This window comes from Mirounga angustirostris, unplaced genomic scaffold, assembly GCF_029215605.1.
Source record: "Mirounga angustirostris isolate CCGP_5_RB_7025 unplaced genomic scaffold, mMirAng1.0.hap1 SCAF_3, whole genome shotgun sequence".
Lineage (NCBI taxonomy): Eukaryota > Metazoa > Chordata > Mammalia > Carnivora > Phocidae > Mirounga > Mirounga angustirostris.
Genome location: NW_026991711.1, coordinates 181,731,075 through 181,751,544, shown reverse-complemented (window position 1 = coordinate 181,751,544; position 20,470 = coordinate 181,731,075). Strand labels below are relative to the sequence as shown.

The 20,470-nt window shown below is 36.0% G+C and overlaps 1 protein-coding gene across 6 annotated transcripts in view; it reads left to right on the top strand.

Annotated features, from left to right (window-relative positions):
* The window catches only part of CUL3 (cullin 3), a 118,528-nt gene that overhangs the window by 3,980 nt on the left and 94,078 nt on the right, over positions 1–20,470 (top strand). For 4 of the 6 annotated variants that reach the window (XM_064587153.1, XM_045867861.3, XM_045867860.3 and 1 more), the window contains one exon: positions 16,794–16,991. The exons of 1 other annotated variant lie outside the window; for it this stretch is intronic. In XM_064587153.1, coding sequence (XP_064443223.1) covers positions 16,794–16,991 — 198 coding nt within the window. Of the gene's footprint in view, positions 1–16,793; positions 16,992–18,218; positions 18,346–20,470 lie in introns of those variants that run through there. One more of the 6 variants, XM_064587155.1, reaches the window with a different exon arrangement.

The following is a 20,470-nucleotide window of genomic DNA, read 5'->3' as shown; positions in this document are numbered from 1 at the left end:
TTTCATTCTATCACATAGAGAAATTATGGAGTAAGTTATAACAGATTCATTAAAGTGTTGCTTACACTTAGACTGATTCTTTCTGTTTAATAGTTTCAGGACAGCCAGCTATGTTGTAACTGCTAGTACCTCTCTGGGTTTAGAAGTTAAAAAACAAAAGCATAAAGTAGTTACCTATAAGGTGTTATATTTTGCATTGTCTCCCTAGATAGCAGTTCAGGGGAGCCTGGAAAATTATTAGTACCAGTATTGAATTTGAAACTATTTATAGAATATAATGGAGAATTTGGCCTTTTAAATAAGGTCATTCATTGAGACAAGATAGAGAAAGCTTCATTTGTTTGTACATCATTCATTCATTAAATGTAGCTAATAATAGCATTTCTCTAGTTTGTGAAGGTTATACAGTAAAGACTAAAAAAAAGTAGTATGCCCTCCCTTTGTATTCTAAATTGCTCCCAACTTTCAGTAATTTTTTTGCTCTTATTTTCATTGAAGATCAATCATCTGATGTTCGTTAATAATTTTGTTTAATTTTTGTGAAAGTTACTGGACAATTTGTAATTTCAAATAATGCAAGTTTGAAAACACCTCATTTATTCATTGTAAATGTAGCAAAAAAGCAAAGGTGTTACTTAAGGACAAATCACAGGTATACTAGGAATTGCAATTAGTGTCTATCAGTGTATTGTGAAAACTATTCAGTCATTTGTCAAAGCAATGAATTCATTTTAGTAGATTTTCTAATTATAAAAGTAATGCATATTCATGATAGAAAACTTAAGTATCTAAATTTATAAATAAGGAAATTAAAATCACCTCTAACCCTACTGCTTGGAAATAAGCAATATTTACACTTTGATGTATTTTCTTTTAATCTTTCATACACTTGTGAGCACCCAGTAAAATTGAGGTACTATATTATTTTAAAACTGCTTTTTAAAAAGAGAGTATTCTCACGTTAAATATATTAAGGATATGATTTGTAAAGACAAGTACTCTGTGGTACCTCAGTTTGCTTAACCATTTCCCTACTGCTGGGTATTTTGATCGATTCCAGTTAATCCATACTTCCTCTGTTATAGATAATGCAACTGTGATTATTTAGGCACATAAATATTTGGGCCTGTCCATGATTATGGAGTTACTAAGCCAAACAAAATTGATACATATTGCCAGTTGGCCTCCAGAAAGGTAGGAATAATAATAGCTAACACTCAGTGAATGCTTATCATGGGCCCCCCACACTGTTCTCTGTGTATGTACGCTCACTTCATTTGCACAATTCTATAGAGTACTACTACTATCATCTGTTTTATAAAGGAGGCTTTGAGAACCTAAGAAATTTGCTTCAGGTCACTGTGCTTGTAAGTGGCAGAACTGGGATCCTAATCCGGCTCTAAAGTGAATTAATTATACCTGTCAAGGTTGTATCATTGTATTTCTACTGTGTAGCAGTGTCTTAGCCAACATTTTATATCTTTAATTTCATAGGTGAAAAAATAGTACTTTAATGCTTTAGTTTGCATTTCTTTGACTACTCATTAAGAATAAAACTAGGGATAGTCTTTAAGGGAATTTTCCTTTAGAGTATAGAGGTGATTTTAATTTCCTTATTTATAATTATATATGTCTGTGTTAGGAGTATGACTAAAAAATAGACTGAGAGTGTAATAGAGTGTGGTGGGCTTTGGACTGCCAGATTTTGAATGTCATTTCTACCTTTTACTAGCTGCATCGTCATTAACAAGTTACTTAACCCCTTCTAGCTTCAGTTTCCTCCTCGGAAATGAAATTACCAGTAGGACCTACCTTACAGGGTTGTTGTGAGATAAAGAAAATAAAGCATTAGAACACTACCTAGCACAGAGCTGTGGTTAATACCACCATTTAGCCATGATTATGCCACAATTTAAATGTTAAAATGGAGTAGTATTTTTGCAGGTAGTTGCATTGTAATAGTGTATGCTTATTTTAGTGATGCTGCCATTTTTTGGTACTGTTTTTCGTTTTGAAAAGCCTGCAGGGCCAATTTGAACCACACTAAGAAGTCAGTCTCAAAGGATAAAGGTTTGGTACCACTGGGGCACTTGAAAAGAATGCTGCTGGTTCTTGGGGGTAGATTCAAAAACAGAAGTTCCAATAATGATTCTTATGTAATCATTGCAGTAAGTATGTCATTTCTTAGGTAACTTTATTGGAAGAATAAAAACATTCATTTGGTGTGTACATTCTAATATGTATGTAAAATGTTCATCTAAAAATACATTTTGCTTCTCTTCATTTCCTCCCTTTCTCTTCCATTCCCTTTTTTTGTTTCGCTCGTGAACCAGATTGTGGTCCCTGCCCAAACTTACACCAGACACCCTTTTGAACCACAAAACACTTAGCACAGTGTTAGACAGTGTGGGTGGTTAGTGAATGATTAAATGAGAAACTAATCCTTTAAGTGAAACCACAGTAATTGATTAATTGGGAAAGTTGATGCAAGTTACTAATCTGAAATGTTTGAACTGTTTTTGCAGCTGTAAGTGAAGTCTTAAGATGTAATCGGTCATTAATGATTTGAAGTCAGCGTAGTCCCCTGAAACAATAATGACTTGAAAGTAAAGATAGTTGCATTGACAGTAACCTTGGTTTGATCTTCAGAAGACTAAATCTGTGGCCCAGTCTTTAACTAGTTGTACTCTCTTTTACTCCATCCACCATGATTCCTTCTTCCCAGCCTGTTCAGCTGTCCACTCTGATCTACTTTCATTGCAGATTGATTCTCCTGTATCTTCAGCCTGTTCTCAGAATTCTCTGCCGCCTTTTCATCTGAGACCTGGCTTTACCCTGAGAATACTGGCTTATCTTCTTAAATTGAGGTGTCTGTTTTCCTTGTAATCCTTGAATCATTGGGCCCAGAGACAATTTATTACCACATCCATCATCCTCTTTTGTGGCTCTGGCCCTTGTGAACTGTTCTTTTGTGCATTCCCTATGATTGTCTCCTAACTTCTTACACATGTTCCTTCAATCATTCAAGAATTTAATACCTTCCTCACAGACATTCTTTCCAGTTCAGATTTTAATTTTATCCACTATGTGTGGCATGGTCATTCATTCAATTTAAAATACATTTATTATGTGTTCCTACTGGAGGTCAGGCACTAGATATACAAGGATGATCACAGACCTGGCCTCTTCTTACTACAGAGGTCTTCACTCTGTCTTAGAGCTTGTCATTCCATTGCTTTAGAAATCTTAAACTCCAGTATTGCATTGTATCCTAGCTTCTTCATTTATTAGATGTAATAATGAGCAAATCACTTAATCTCTGTCCTCCTTTGTAAGAAGGAGAAAACAATAGCACTACTTCTTAAGAATAGAGTTAATACATGTAAAGCTCTTAGAATAGTGCCTGGTGCAAAGTAGGCATTGTAAATAAATGCCAGTTGTTGTTATTATTCTATCCTACGTGTTGCTTGTTTCCTTCTCACATTAATGTGCTCTTAGACCTCAAGAAGACCCCTTTCATTCTCCCAGACCATGATGCCTGTCACTAGTTGCCTCTTTATTTTTACTACCTCCCTAGAGCAAGGCCAGAAATAGCACAAAGTGATCATTCCACCCATCTACCTTCACTGCTTATATTTTTTAGGCTGTTGTGCACTCCTGGGGAAAATTGGAAGATAGTGGTATCTAAGCTGGACTCCCAGGGCCTCTGGGCAGTTTTTTTGTGTGTGTCCCTGGTAAGCTCCCTCTCTCTTTTCCTGTGTGAGTTATTCCAAACTTTAATCACTGTCCTTAAGCTCTTCATTGAGAATTCTCTTATCTGTCTTCTTCCAGAAACTTAACTACTGCTTCACTGTGAAAAGCTAATGTTATCTTGTATAAGTTCCTTCAGCTTTCTTCCCTTTCATTTGTAGCCTTTAACCTGTATCTTTACTCATTTTCATTGCCTTCCCTCAGGTCTCAGAGAAGGAAGATGTTCTTTTCCTGTCTTCCTTGTCATGGTAACTACCGTACTATTTTTCTTCATATCCCAGAGTCTTCAAAGAATAGTCTGTATCTGCTTTATTAGGATGTAGATTGTTTTTTTTTTTTTAGAGGAGGCATCAAGTCTTTTTGTATTGATCTTTGTCAGTGCGGCACAATAGTATCCGACAATGTTGAATGCATGAATTAATACACTTTTTTTTTTAAAGATTTTATTTATTTATTTGAGAGAGAGAATGAGAGAGAGCATGAGAGGGAAGAGGGCAGAGGGAGAAGCAGACCCCCTGCTGAGCAGGGAGCCCGATGCGGGACTCGATCCGGGGACTCCAGGATCATGACCTGAGCCGAAGGCAGTCACTTAACCAACTGAGCCACCCAGGCGCCCGAACTAATACACTCTTACTTTGTTTTCTCATCTTTAAGATGGGAACTGTAGCAATCTTTCTCACAGATTAGTTGTGAGGATTAAAAGAAACGTCAGAAAGTGCTTTCTAATAAACAGTGGCATCACTGAGACATTTGAATGAATTTTCTAATCATAAAGTCAGAATTTTCAACTAAAAGTGTATTATGTTTCATGTGGGACAGTTATTTTCAAACTTGTAGAGAGTCTCCAGGACCCTGGAGGCATAGGAGTGGAATTAGGGTATCTTCAGAAATCTCCTTCTCTTGTTATTTAAAGCTTTTCGGAAGTTGCCATTTGTATAAAAGATTTCATTATGGAAAAGTTCTATTAACCACTGCTTTTAAAATCCAGCCTTTTTAGAGTTGAGGAGAGTCCTGCTTGCCCAAGTTGAGACAAGTAATAGTAAATTGAGAACTGATTCTTTAGTTGCCTTAACCCCTAATTCAGCACTTTTGGTACTAGAAAGCATTCCTTTATTTTTTTAAGTCAGTTTGAAGTTGAAAATGTAGTTAAGTAAAACTTCTTAATTTGGCTTTCATTCATTTAGTACTTGTTACCACTGAGAAAGGAATGGATCCAAATTTACTCTTTAAATGAGAAAGGTTACTGCTAAGCAAATGAATAAAGACTTCACAGGAATATCTTTACTTGAAGAAAATACAAGCTTCTTTAGAGATACTTTTCTATAAAAGCAAGGCCTCATTGCTAAGAGGAATTCTTTAACATAGTGATTCCAAGTCATTCTTATCTGAAGCAGCTCTTAACTGAGCAATCTTACTCATCTATTTGCCCTATCCTCTTGAAAGTAATCATGATAAATTTTTTCCCTTTTCCTTTCCAATTTATAGATAGTGTGAGAAATTGCTTTGTAACATTAGTAACAACAAATTGTTGACGGTCTACCTTATGTTAGGTTGTGTTTTAGGTGCTTTGAACTACAATTATCTGAAATCTTTACAACCTTTAGATGTTGTTACTGTTTTAAATCTAAGGCTCAGAGAGACCTAGTAAGGTATGTGTAATATTATATGTCCACCTAAGAAAGGGCAGAGCTGGAATTTAGATCCCAGGTGTATCTATTAAAAAATTCGTATTCTTCCCACTACACCACACTGCCTAATTGTATTCTGTTAAGCACTTGCTAGATTCTGAAACATTTACTTTCTTATTAGAAAAATACTGGAAAATTAATTCTACGATTGCCATTCAGATTATTAGCCAGGGGCAGATCCAGGGGCCCTAAAGCTTATACAGTGCAGTACTCTTTATAAAAAGAATTCAAAATTAGTTTTTGGCCCTTGGAAGGAGCTTTTGCAAGTGTAAGCCTCTCTAGATTCAAGGTAAATGCACCTCTCATAAGAGAATAAAAGTTACTAAGAACTTTGAATCAATGAAGTATATTTTCAGTAAAATTTGAGTATATGAATTACTTAAGGGTATCCTAGTGTATATTAATTTGAATAAGGCAAAGTCATAACCTATAAGAAAGACATTAGTTGACATATTTGTGAGTTAACACTTTCTCTTTTTAAGGCAGATAGCACATTTTTTTTAACGTTTTCAATTAATAGAAATTTGTTTTATTAAGTATATATTTTTTAAAAAGTGATTCTTTGAAGTTAACATGTTAAAATACTTTAATATCTTTAATTTTTGTTTTTGAGAACACATTAAGAAGTAGGTTAAGCAGTAAAACGAATTTTGAAGCACAAGGATCAGGTATTTTAAAATAATTCACTTTTTCTCATGGTGTATGCAAATGAGACATGAAAGAAGTGTGGGTTTGGTTTTGGTTTTGGTTTTGGTTTTGTTTGGTGAATGCTATCCCTAGCCAAATAAACAGGTAATCTATCTGCTCCTGTTTGTATTCATATTTTAATTTTTAAACACTAAAAGGGATTTTGAGAGATTACTGTTCCAATCTTACTTAATAGATGAGGAAAGGGAGGACTAGAGAAGATGATTTACCCAAGGGAAAATTTCAGGACTTGAATTTACAGAAGAACCATGACTAGAAGCCTGATTTAAGTTAAAGGCTCTTTTCTCTAGACTGAACTGAAACATGAATATAGCCATAATAATTCGGTGTTGTTAACATTAGCCCATTCAGTTATAAAAAGACACCTTAAGGGGGCGCCTCGGTGGCTCAGTCGTTGAGTGGCTGCCTTCGGCTCAGGTCATGATCCCCGAGTCCTGGGATCGGGTCCCGCATCGGGCTCCCTGCTCGGCGGGGGGTCTGCTTCTCCCTCTCCCACTCCCCCTGCTTGTGTTCCTGCTCTCGCTCTCGCTGTCTCTGTCTCTGTCAAATAAATAAATAAAATCTTTAAAAAAAAAATAAAAAAAAAAAAATAAAAATAAAAAGACACCTTAATATTAAGCACCCAGGTGACTTGAGTTGACCTGGGGTTAGCGGAAGGACACTTAGTTTAGGATGTTTGGATTTCTTCATTGCTCTAATTAGCTGTGTGATCCTGGCTAAGCCACTTAGCCTCAGTTTCCTCATTTGTAAAATGAGCTTTAATTTGTGGTTATCTTAGGCTCATTCCAACTCTTAGAAATTTCATTTAAATTTATACATAAGTCTAGGAATGGAATGCTGATGTGTTCTCCTGTGGCATAAAACATTTTGTGTGGTGTTGTAAAAGTCACCTACCTATCTTTTGGATTTAGAATTTTCTTTAAAATAGTTTATTTCAGTTATGATGGCTAAACAGTAGTATGAAGCAGTGGAAATTTTGTTTTTGCATACTCTTTTTTTGTGTGAATTGGTAGTTTTAGAGAAATTTTGAGCAGATTTGATACCAGATTTTTGTAATAATTTCATAGTTTGGCCGTTTGCTATCATCACATTTGGTTACAGTTAGATTCATTCAAAGACAAAGCTAACTGGTAATTTATACTTTTTCACATTTTTTTTTCCTCTTCCTTTGGATTGTGTGTAGCTGATTCCAGTGTAAACTATAATTTGTAGAGCTTTTTACACATTATCATAGTTTTAGAAAAACAGGGTTTACCCATTTAAAAAAAAGTTATCTAAGCTAAAGAGAAGAAAATAGTCACTTTTTATTAAAATTAATAATTTTAGATTATAGGATGAAAACATGGAATTCAAACGTGCACTTAGATATAAAGTATTTTTCTTGATAGGGAAGGTCTCTAGTTATAATGTTTGAAGATTTCCAGTCAAGATGAATATTGTATTCTCTGGATAAAATGTGTTTCAGGGTGCCCAGTAGGTGGCCTCTCTTCTTTCATTAGCAGAAACAGCACCAACAGTAGGACAGTGACAAACGTCTTGCTTCAGTGAGAATACTTAAAATTGCATCTTACTGTGATTATCATCAGACCATGTTACACATACCTTTTTTCATATAAGCAAAAGTCATTCATTGAGAGATATATTTGAAATACATTGTCTGCTCAAGTCAGTTGTGACTTTAATAGGCTAATCTGGAAGTTTGATCCTTGGTATTTGAAAAAAAAATTTGTTCCAAATTTTCAAATTGATTTTTGAACAGCCTGCTCATGCTGAGGACTGAAATGCAGATTATAATTGAACTTTCTATTGATGATTTCGCTTTCTCATTATAAATGTTACTGTTGCATAATGATATTAGAGTCCAAATGAATGTAGATCAGACTTAGTTTGTGATTTCCCAGAATTATCCCAGGCTCCTGTGCTTTTCTAATTGATAATCTTTCTCTCTGCTCCCTTGACATCAGTTTTATTACTTTTGGCAACACAGTTCTGCTCCCATCTGATGTCCACTGTAACCACAGAAAAACCATTTAAACAAATATCAGTCTCAGCTTTACATTCGGGTTAAGTCATTAAGTAAGGCTGTATGTCAGTTTTGTGTAGTAAAGAAACGAATGTATTGAACAAGTGCTGTGTGCCAGATGCTTTCACAGATTTTGTTAATTGCCACACAGTACATCATCATCTCCTACTCTGCCACAAGCATGTGAGGAAAGTAAATTCTGGAAAGTTAAATAACTTGTGCAAGTCTGAATGTATCCATTGTACTGTTTTCCTTAACACTTGGGTCTTTGGTTATATTTTTGATGGTTGAGGTTGCTTAAAGATCAACTGATGGATAAATGGAATGCTTACAGATGTTACAAGTCATTGTATAGTTGGTCATCAAATAAGATTCATCATCATTAACTGTAACTGGACCACATTCAAATCATATTTTTTGGAAGTCACCTGGGCATTGTGCCATGTATTATAAAGGGTACAATAAAATAAAGGAAGAGAGACTTTATATTACTCTGGGGCACTTCTAATCTGGAAGGGAGCTTCCTTACATAATTTATGGCTTAGTTGTGTCTGACTAGAATACTGCCATTCCTCAAATATTTGTACCAGAGCAACTTTTTTTTGAGGCTGAAGCTCAAAATTGAGATCAAGCATTTTTCCTTGTTTATTTTTTTTCTAGCTATGTCATTCTGAATCGCTTGGAATTTCAAATTCTCACCCTTTTCCCCCACCCACCCTGTTCTAAATTTCTTGTCGAAAATATTCACAGGGGACTAAAGACTTCTTGTGCTTTGTATATAGTGGATGTGAAGAATGCACTTCTCTTCGTTTTAGTTTTAATTGGCTTATGCTGTAGTTCTCTCCAACTCTTGATTATTACAGAACCTTCAAGATGTGTAAGTATATAATAAACTGATACCCTTTCAAATTCACGCCTTTTTTTTTTTTTTAAAGATTTTATTTATTTGTCAGAGAGAGAGAGAACACAAGCAGGGGGAGCTGCAGGCAGAGGGAGAAGCAGGCTCCCTGCTGAGCAAGGAGCTGGATGTGGGACTCTATCCCAGGACCCTGGGATCATGACCTGAGCCGAAGGCAGTTGCTTAACCAATTGAGCCACCCAGGCATCCCCCAATTCAGGCATTTTAAAGGTTGTTTTTGTATCATTTGAAATAATGTAGATGAATAATCAAAGATGTTTTGAAAGAAAATAAAGACTTAGGATTATTTTTGTTATTGATACTTACTAATGAGGAAATTATAATCCTGGATTAGGAAGAGGCAAGGGGTTGGAGGTCATTTTTAAAAATTAAAGTCCTGATTTGGTTTTTAAAAGTCTCATTAAACCATAAGCATTTAAGAATGCTTAATTATATCTTTCTTTTAAAAAGAGCTTTTGTTTCTTTTCTTGCTAAATGAGTTTACCTTCCCTGCTGATCATTTTATACTTGAACTTGTTGGAGCAGAATACCATATATGCCTAATAATTAGCAGACATTAAATGTGTGTGTGTGTGTGCGCGCGTGCGCGCATTTTATTGTGTTATTGCTTTGCTGCAGCATTATTAACAAAATTCCTTCCTGAGTGTATTTGCAATTAATGGAACCTAAAGAAATCAGTTTCATCAATGAGTTTAAAATCCTGCTTGAATAACTTAGAATATTACTTTAAAAGTACATTACTACTTTTTTAAAAAAGTACAGTCTTAAGGCCTTTAAGTAAAGTATAGGTTGATGTTTTTATGGTTAACATATTGATGATATTAGAGTTTAACATTTAGTCCTTTTAACTTTTGTTGCTAGTTAATGTATTCTGTACCAAGGATGAATGAGAAATTAAAGTTCACCAGTAACATAATTATTTTGCCACTGTTACTGACATGTTTGCTTGATGCCAAGACCAAAGCATGCATATGTAAGAACCTGCACTTGAAGCCCTTTTCCTTTGGTATATTGTTTTTGGACTTGCTTGATTTAGGGAAAGATTGTAGCTTACGGATCCTTTCCTGAAGGGCCTTTTCTGCCTATGATTTTCCTCCTAGTTAACATTTATTAATAAAATTAATGACTAAGCAGTTAAGTGAATAGGAAAATCTGAAAATACTACTTGAAAAATTAAATTTAAGGGATGCCTGGGTGGCTCAGTCGGTTAAGCGTCTGCCTTCTGCTCAGGTCATGAACCCAGGGTCCTGGGATCGAGTCCCACATTGGGCTCCTTCCTCAGCAGGGAGCCTGCTTCTCCCTCTGCTGCTCTTCCTGCTTGTGCTCTCTCTTGCTATGTCAAATAAAAAATAAAAAAATCTTTAAAAAAAAAAAAAGAAAAATGAAATTTAAGAGTCTGTTGCTTGCATGTTATTGTGTTCTATTTGAAAAGGACATTTGATTAAAGTAATTTTAAAATAATTAAATACTTCCTGTAATACTAAATGCTGTAGATAAGCACATTAAAATATTTTCCATATCTTTGTGCTTACTAATTCAAAGATTCAAAATTGCATTAATATAATATAGGTAAAGCAATATTCATTCACTAGCCATTTGTGTATGGCCATCTAATTACATTAAAGAAAAATGCATAACCCCTTTAGTATCTCTTAGTCTAGTGGAGGAAAAAGATGCACAGATAATTATGAATCAGTATGAAGTGATAGATACGACCTGAGAGTTATGAAAGCGCTGAGAAGTGGGCGCCTGGGTGGCTCAGTCGTTAAGTGTCTGCCTTCGGCTCAGGTCATGATCCCAGTGTTCGGGGATCGAGCCCTGCATTGGGCTCCCTGCTCAGCGGGAAGCCTGCTTCTCCCTCTCCCACTCCCCCTGCTTGTGTTCCCTCTCTCGCTGTGTCTCTCTCTGTCAAATAAATAAATACAATCTTTAAAAAAAAAAAAAAAGGCACTGAGAAGGAGTCCACTTTGCTTGAGCAGGTCAGGGAAGGATTTCTGGAAGATACGACATATGAGCTGTGTTCAGAGGCTATGTAAAGAATTGGATGAAGAAGAGGCCGAGGAAGGGGCTTTAAGAAGATGAGGGAGGGTGGTGAATGAGGGGGAGGTGTGTCATTGGATGGGAATAACCATTGATTGAATGTTGTCAGGGAATAAATGTAAGGTAGTAGTTAAGTGAGAATAGTAAGTGAAATTAGAGAAGTAGGCATAGACTACATTTTGAATAGTTTTGAAGTACATCCTTCCACTCCTGGTAATGAGAGTTAGGTTTTGAACAGGGCTACAATGCTCATGTTTATTTTTTAAATGGTGATTCTGAGGAAGATAGATTTTGAGAGGTTATTGGAGTTCATGATAGTTGGAAGGCTGTCATGGTGATCTAGATGCAGGTTTTAGGACAATAGTATGCAGGATGAAAGAATGGGAACATATTTGAGAAGTATTTTAGGCCTACTGTTGGCAGCACTTGATTGAATGAAAAGGGGATGAGAGACGAAAGAAGAAAAGTTAAAGCATAGGCTTCTAGCATGTATAACTAGGTGGCTTGTGATTAGAGAATACAGAAGGAAGATATGTGTGTGTGTTTGGAGGATCAGTTTAACAGGGATTTTGGACCTGATAAGTTTGATCCTAGAACATTTGGTTTGAGATGTCCAGCAGGCAGTTGAATATGGTAGTTTTAGACTTAAGGGGCACATCTGGGCTGGCAGTACAGATTTGGGAGCAATTAACATATAAGACAGTAATTTATTCTTTGAGATGTGAACCAGATCTGATAAGAGTTTAGGACTCCTCATCCAGGAAGAAGAAATGCACACGTTCTATTTGCAAAATTTTGTGTACAGTTTTAGGAGGCTCCGGAATGCCTTGCTAATCTGGTGTCTTGTAAATTTTAGAACTTAAGATGTATGGGTAGTAATTGTAACCATGATAATGGATGGAAATACATAGTGACCCAGTGTAGGGTGAAAAGAGCTAAGGACAGCTCTGGGGATTAAAATGTTTTAAATGGCACTGGAAGAATAGGAGTTAGGAATTGTAGGGAATAGTGTTTCCAAAAGAAGGCTACATTATACTGACTTGTATTTAGCAGACTTGTACTTGTAAGGTACTTTTGTTTTAGCTCATATCTGTTTTTTTATTAAGCTTAAAAAGTTATTTTTTTCTTTCTGATGGTTGATGCCCATAGATGACAGTTCAGATATTCTATCATTGGACACTTTCTTTAGTCGACGTGTGAGGGATTGTGCTGTGCCCTGGGCTGGGTTAAATTCTACTGACACTCTTATTTAATCTTCAGGATAGTGCCCTGAGATAGATAACTGTTGTTAAATCTACTTTACAAGTGAGGAAATAAAGATTTTGAAGAGTCGAGTAATTTGCCCAAGGTCACTTGGCCTGTTAATTTAGCAAAGCCATGACACCAACCAAGGGCTTTTGTTCTCTACTAATATACCACTCTATGTTTACCAAGATAATCAGTGACTCACACTGTGATATTACTATACCATATTAGCACAGTGGAATGGAATGTGAGTCCAGCGGTTTGGACTAGATTTGGGGATATATAAATTCTAATCTCTGCTCTTAGATTTGGGGTAAATCATGTAATGTCTCTGGGTCTATTTTTTCATTTACTTGAAAATTTTTATACTTAAACATTGTTGTACTGTGGCTCCATCTCTACTCTGTAAAGCATGAATACTGAGAAGAGTAGTACGTAGAATCTTGGATTATAAGACAACTCTTGATTTATATATGTGAGAAATGATTTATTATAATGTAAGGGTATTTCTACAATATTTGAAGTCTTTTGGTTTATGTTTTTTAAATTCTTCAGTTTCTAATAGAAAATTTAGTAATTCATGACAGGTTAGGGACCTTTTTGTACATTTTCTAGCTTTCATGGGATCTTATTTTATAGAGCCTGAAAAGATCATTTGAAGTTTTGCTCAACTATTCACAGTATAGTTACCCCTGGGGTTTATAGTCCACATTAACTTTGGTCTTTCTCTGGAATTGTTCTGAATGTTCTGCTTTATATGTTCAGTATTTAATGTTGAGAGATGGTGTCTTAGTCTGCTTTTTTATAATCTCTGTATATGGAATACTTGAGGCCATCATTGTCATGTGGACTTGTATCTTTTATTTGTGAAAACTTATGAACAGCTACATCTTATTTAAAGTATTTTATATGGATGGTATCCTGTGTATCAGGATATCTAATAAAAATCGCAGTTTCGACCTAGGGATAAATTCTCTTAAGGCCGTTTCAGAGAAGTCTCTACTAGACCTGGGATTTGAATAAGATTTAAGTAATAAAAAAGAAGTTGTTCTTTTACAGAATTCCTTTTAAGCACTCCAGAAAAGATGAGAAAATAAGGCTCTGTTTGAGTCATCTGCTTAAGAATCCTCTATGAGGGTTGAACTGATATTTTACTGCTAGGGTAACTGAAAGAACTATTTTGCCTATCTATATTCCTTACTCTTTCACATTCATACCCATTGGACATAGCTTGGAAGGAGTGTGGTTTTTTTTCGTTAACCACTTTATTGAGGTTTGATTGACAATGCAAAATCTGTACATATTTAACATATGCAACTTGATGAGTTTGGAGGTAAGTATTCACTTGTGAAGCCATCACCATAATATATGCAGTAAACATATTCATCACCTTCAAAAGTTTCTTCCTACTCTCTTTGGAGAGGATTCCACTCAGTAATTTCTGTCCATTCCAGGTCACAAGTAGGTGTGAAGCTGATGAATAATTGTTGCCATGTTTCCCAGGTTGTGAGTGCAGAACATGTGAGTTTTATGTGGCGTAATAACAGCTTCCTAGTTATAGATTAGCAGGAAATCATTCCATCAGCAAGTATGAATGTCTGTTATATGCCATATATTACTTCAGTGGCTGAGGGATTCCTCAGTGAAAGAAATTCCTGCCTTCATGGAGCTGACATTTGGATGGGAGGAGGGAGGCCAAGAAATGAAATAAGGAAAAAAAAATAAGGACTGTGGGGTTGGAATTTGGGGGTGACTAGTAGGAGGAGACTGCTATTTTAAAGGGAGTGTGAAGTTAAAGCTGAGGTTGATAAAGTGAAGGAGCCATGCAGATACCTGAGGGAAGAATATTTGAGTGACACAGAGAGTAGCAAATACAAACACCTTGAAACAAACCTGTTTGACATATTCCAAAGAATAGCAAAGAGAGTCTGGTGTGGCTAGAGCAGTGAGCAAGGAGGAAGAATAGATGAAGTCAGATTATCAGATTGAATAACATTTTGTAGTTTGTATAGGGACTTTGACTTTAACTCCAAGAGAAATTAAAAGTCACATGAGGGTTGTAAGCAGAAGAATAACATGATTTATGTTTTTAGAAGGTCACTGGTTGTTCTATGATAGTGGGCCAGGAGCAGAAACAGACCAGTTAGGGGGCTGTTCAAATACTCTGATTGATGATGGTGGTTTGGACAAGGCTAGTAGTAGTGGAAGAGGTGAGTAGGAGTTAGATTCTGGGTACATTTTGGAGGTAGAGACAACAGAATTTCCTGTTGGATTAGAATCAAGGTGAGGGAATAAAGGGGATTACAAGCTTTTTTGGCCTTAGCAACTGGAAGGATGGAGTGGATGTTTGCTCATTTGGAGAAGACTGCTGGGCAGACTTAAGGGCAAAGATTAGGATTTCTGTTTCAGTCTTGGTAAGTTTGAGATGCCTAGTAGGTATTCAAGTGAAAACATGGCTGAGTATAGGACTCTGGTATCAAGGGGAGAGGGCCAAACAGAGTAAATAAATACTGAGGTTAACTTAAGCCATGAGCATAGATGAAATCAGCTTCACCTGAAAACTGAGTTGTGGCTAGACAAAGAAGTTCAGGTTTGGAGGTTGCTGTGAGGAGAAAGAACTTGTAAGCAGACTGACAAATAGGAACTAGAGGAATGGGAAGAAAAACAAGAGATTGTAGTGCTTGGAAGGCAACTGTGGAATCTGTTTCAAGGAGTAGGGGTGATAAGCTCTTTCAGTTGCTGCCAGATAGGTCAAGAATGATGAGAACTAAGACTGACCATTTAGATTTAGCAAGATGGAAGTCACCGGTGACCTGAATAGTTTCAGTGAAACAGTAGAGATGAAAGCCTTACTGTCTCAAGGCCTGTGATTTTACTGTAAATGGAAAAGACAGAGATTGGATGGTACTGGAGAAATGGTGGGTTTGTGAGGATTTGTTTTTAGGATGGGAAACTGATGATTTTGAATGTGGTTGGAAATTGTCTAGCAGAGAGAAAAGAATGTGATGATGCTGAGAAGGGAGATTGATAAAGGGAGGTCCTTGAAAAGGTGAGTTGGGATGGATCTAAACTTCATTCTGTATAGGTATCACCTGGGGTCACAATGCAGATCATAGTTCTATAGGTACAGGTGGAGCCTGAAATTCTGCATTTCTAGTAAGTCCTTGATGATGCCTATGTTTCTGGTCCCGGTCTGTAATTTGAGTATAAGAACTTGGACTTGGTACTTTGAGCACAAGAACATTAGAATAATATATTGATACATAATCATATAGATTGGTGGATATGCTTGGAGTTTGTACAGTGTGTCTTCAGGTTGTTTCTGTTTTCTCAGTGGAACAGGAAAAAAGTCATTATCCTAGAGTGAGGAAGGAGGAGATGATGTAAAATCACCTAGGAATGTAGAGTCCGTAGTCTAGAATGTAGGATTATGGGGTTGTACCCAGGGCCCACTGTGGTTAGTGGTTATGAATTTAAACTGAGACATATTGAATATGGGTGTATGTGTGTGATTCATTTACTTTGAGCTACACACGTGGGTGCATGTGAAGTGTAGGTGGGTAGATGGGGTTTAGAATGGCAAGTATTTTGGTGGGGAGAGGGGCAGGTGATTCATGGGTGTATACAAGGTAGCTACAAATGATGGACTATGGAATCTAAACTGGGAAAGGAAGAAAATAAGAATGGGTTAAACAGAAAATGTGAGGTTTTTTGGTTTGTTTTGTTTTTAATTGCAGGTCTTCTTCCAATCTTTAATTTGCTAAGGAGCTCTGTAAATCTTTAGGAGAGAAAAATAGTGTTCGTGTCCTCATTTTTTCTTTTCTTCTTCTTTTTTTTTTTTTAAAGAAAGAGCATGGGTAGGACGGGGAGAGGGACAGAGGGAGAGCGAGAGAGAAACCTAAGCAGACTCCGTGCTGACTGTGGAGCCGTCATGACATGGGGCTCGATATCACTACCCTGAGATCACGACCTGAGTTGAAACCAAGAGTCAGAGGCTTAACCGACTGTGACACCCAGGCACCCCCTAAATTATTTTTTAAATCATGGAAGTCTGTCTTCAGGGTTTCTCTCTGAGCTTGTATTCTTCTAAATAAATTAAGGAAAAGGGTGCCTTACACTTTTGGCTAAAGCAAGTATTAACATCGGGGATTATGATTTCATTTAAATTGGAGGGTTTTAATGCATATAAGAAAGGAGGGAGGTCTTAAGGGATTTTTAAAAAATTGCTCTGTAAGCTCTAAAAACGATTCTTAGATGTATCCCTTTATTTTTGTTAAAACAGACTGTTAACATCCTTATAAGTCATGCAGATTTATAATCATAGCCATATAATAAGATAATTACTATATGGACAAATACAGAAAGATTTTCAACCATTGGTGTTTTTTTTTTGTCTCTTTTTCTCTCTTGGATATTACAGATGACCATGGATGAAAAATATGTAAACAGCATTTGGGACCTTCTGAAAAATGCAATTCAAGAAATCCAGCGTAAGAATAACAGTGGTCTTAGTTTTGAGGAGCTCTATAGAAATGCTTATACAATGGTTTTGCATAAACATGGAGAAAAGCTCTACACTGGACTAAGAGAAGTTGTTACCGAACATCTCATAAATAAGGTATCCAACTTTAAAGGACTATTGCTAATTATATGGAATCTAGAAAATCCTTTATATACTATCTTGTACTTTGACTAGAAATATTAGTTTTAAAGGCTCCAGGAAGCCTATAGAAATAGTAATTAATGGCTATATTATAAAATCTCACTCAAAACTTATAATCAGCTAAGTAACAATTTTTGATAATTGAGGGAAGATGAAGTTTGTGATTTATAATATAAATACATTCTCTGTAATCATAATTAAGTAAACAAACTTTCATTAGTTTACAAATGCTTGTTTATTAATGTATGAATTACAGATGATTACTTTTTCCTTAAAATGCTTAACCAGTCAGTCCATTTTATCTTTCTCTACTTTCTCTGTATATTTGAAAATAATAAAACTACATTGTTTAAAAAAATACTGTCTAGGAATTTACACCAGTTGAAATTGACATTATTTTAACTGAGTTTTATAGTAAGTGTGAAGTTTTTTTAAAAAAAGATAAATTAGTGTTGGGCTATTAAAATTATAAAATATTTCTTTGGTTCTAAAAATATGTTTTTGCTTTTTTAAAATAAATGTTTATATAGAGCAAACTCTTCTATTGCAAGTATTTCTTGCTTTAAGATTGTCAGATAAAATGTAAAATACCACAGATAAATAAAAACTTCTCAAAGTTTTTGTGTGGTATTAGGGTGTTCGTTTCTTTTAAATTTTATTTTGAAAAAAATGGAAAAGTTATACCAAATAGTACAATGATCTCTTGTATTGTAGATTCACCAGTTGTTAACATTTTGCCACATTTTTGCTAATCTTTCTATTGATCCTTGTTATTATTACTATTACTGATATTACTATTATTGCTGAAGAATTAGAGAACAAGTTTTAAATCCATTTACCCTCAAATACTTTGGGATGTTTCTCTTAAGAACAAGGAAATTGTCTCAACCAAAGACTGATGTTCAAAATCAGGCAGTTTAACATTAATATAATACTGTTACCTAATATAGTCCACATTCAAATTCATCAGTTGTCCTGTGTAGCAGTGATGTCCTTTATAGCAGTTTGTTTTCTGATCCAGGAGCCAATCCAGGATCACACACTCAGTTCCTCAGCTTCTTGTCTTTCAGCACATTGACATTTTTGAAGAGTATAGGTCAGTTGTTTTGTAGATTGTCCCTCGGTTTTTGGTTTGTCTGATTGTTTCCTCATGACTAGTTTCAGGTTATGCATTTTTGGCAGGAATAATACATAAGTGATGTTGTGTCCTCAGTGCATCACATCAGGAGGCACATGATGTCAGTTTATCCCATTATTGGTGATGTTAACTTTGATCACTTGGTGTCCGCCAGATTTCTCCACTGTGAAGGTACCTTTTTTCCCTTTGTAATTCATAAGTAATTTGTTCAGATATATTTTGAGACTGTATAAATATCCTGTTCCCCAAGAAACTTTCATGTGATGGTTCTAGCATCCATTGATGATTCTTGCATGAATCATTATTACTGTGGTGGTTACAAAATAGTTACTTTCTATTTCTACTATTCCTTCCATAATTTCTTTCTCTTACATGGGATTACAGGAGCAGGTAGCTAGTATCTCATGAAGCAAGGTGATTGTGTTCTTCATGCAACCAACAGTTTCTTTAGTGCCTACTCTGCACAGCTTTCTAGGAAAATACAGTGGGTATACAGAGATATGATATCCCTTGTTTGTACTGTGATGTGAGAGATGATGCAGACCTTTAGCTCATAGTGTAAGGCATTATATAATTAAGTGGCAAATGAATTGAATAGGCAATAAAAGGCTTAGGAATTCCAACGAGGGAGAGATTATCCTGGGCTGTAAGATTAAATGGGAAAGTATCAGATTGAACTGAGCCATGACACATTTGGGATATAAGGGAACAATGTGGAAGGCATTCCAAGATGGCAGATCACTTAGGTGGTAAATAGAGTTTGATTGAGGTATATAATAATTTATGGGGATTAGTGGATTCTAATATAAAGGTGATTTGGGAACAGACTGGAGAAAAACTTGAATGCCAAGCTAAGGAATTTGGGCTTAATTAACAGTAGAAGTTTATTGGAGGTTTTTAAGTGGATGATAATGTGACAGAATATTTTAAGAAGATTAGGATAAAAATGATATAAATGTAGAATTGGGAGGGTGTTTGCTAGGAGCTGGGGAGGACCTGGAAAAATTTGAGTAAAGTGATAGGCTAGACATGAATGGATAGAGGAGATGACAGATACTGTTTTAGATAATATTGGAGATTTTTACAGTTGGAAGGTACCTTCAAAATCATTTTATATGTGAGGGAAATTGAGTTTGAGATCATCATAAAATGCTCACCTAGAAATACCCTGTGTATAGAGATACACAGGTTTAGGGCTTGAGCAGGAACTCAAACTGAAGATCAAGACTGGATGTTTGGTAGCATGTACACTGAGGAAGAAGTATTGGAGTTCAGAGAACAAAAATCCTAGAGCCAAAGGATGAATCTTCAAAAGCAAACTATGGTATGTAAGTGTGGGAAATGAAGAATACTAATTTAAGAAACTTGGCATCAAAAGAAGGAAGAAATGCGAGTGTAAGAGTTTTGCTTAAAACTATTGAAGGAGAGATGATTGGAGCAACTGAGTTCTTGGATATGGAGAGAGTACGGAATTGAGAACAGAGAAGTAAAGGTAGAATAAAGGCATGCTCTCATTTGCCAGAGGTTCTATAATGAATGATGGTAGTGGTCACAACTAACTCTTTTTTTTTTTTTTTTAAGATTTTATTTACTTATTTGACAGAGCGTGCAAGCAGGGGGAGAGGGAGAGAGAAGCAGGCTCTCCGAGGAGCAGGGAGCCAGATGCGGGACTCCATCCCAGGACCCTGGGCTCATGACCTGAGCCGAAGGCAGTCGCTTAATCAACTGAGCCACCCAGGCGCCACCCACAACTATTATTTAGCATTTCTGTGTGCTAGGTTCGGTTCCAGTGCTTTTATCTGTGTTAGTGGTCACAACCTAATGAGCCGGATATGACTATTCTCTTTTACAAGTGGAGAAACCAAGGCACAGAGAATTTAGTGATTTGTTTAGATGCACATAGGTAGTAAGTGGCCTAGTTGGAACAGTATTCGGGCAGTGTGGTTTCAGTCTGAGTCCTTGACTCCTCTGTAGATCTGCTCCTGAGGCATAAGGAATGGATCAAGATGCAATAAACACGATGAAATTGAGGGTGCAGGAGAGGCTTCCAGTAAATTGGCTCAGTGTTTTTAAAGCTGTAGTCCTTTAAATTCTAGTTCTTGGTTTATTTATAATTAAAATGAAGGAGCTAGCAGTAATATCTCCTGAGATTCTTTAGTTCTAAAACTATTACAAATTAATAATTAAGCCATGCATCTTCTGAAAATGAGATGAAGAGACTTGGAGTAGCCCTTCTTGGGAATAGGAATTGGCAAGTGAGGAAAAAGATAGCTCAGTAGGAGTTGGCCTGAATGTG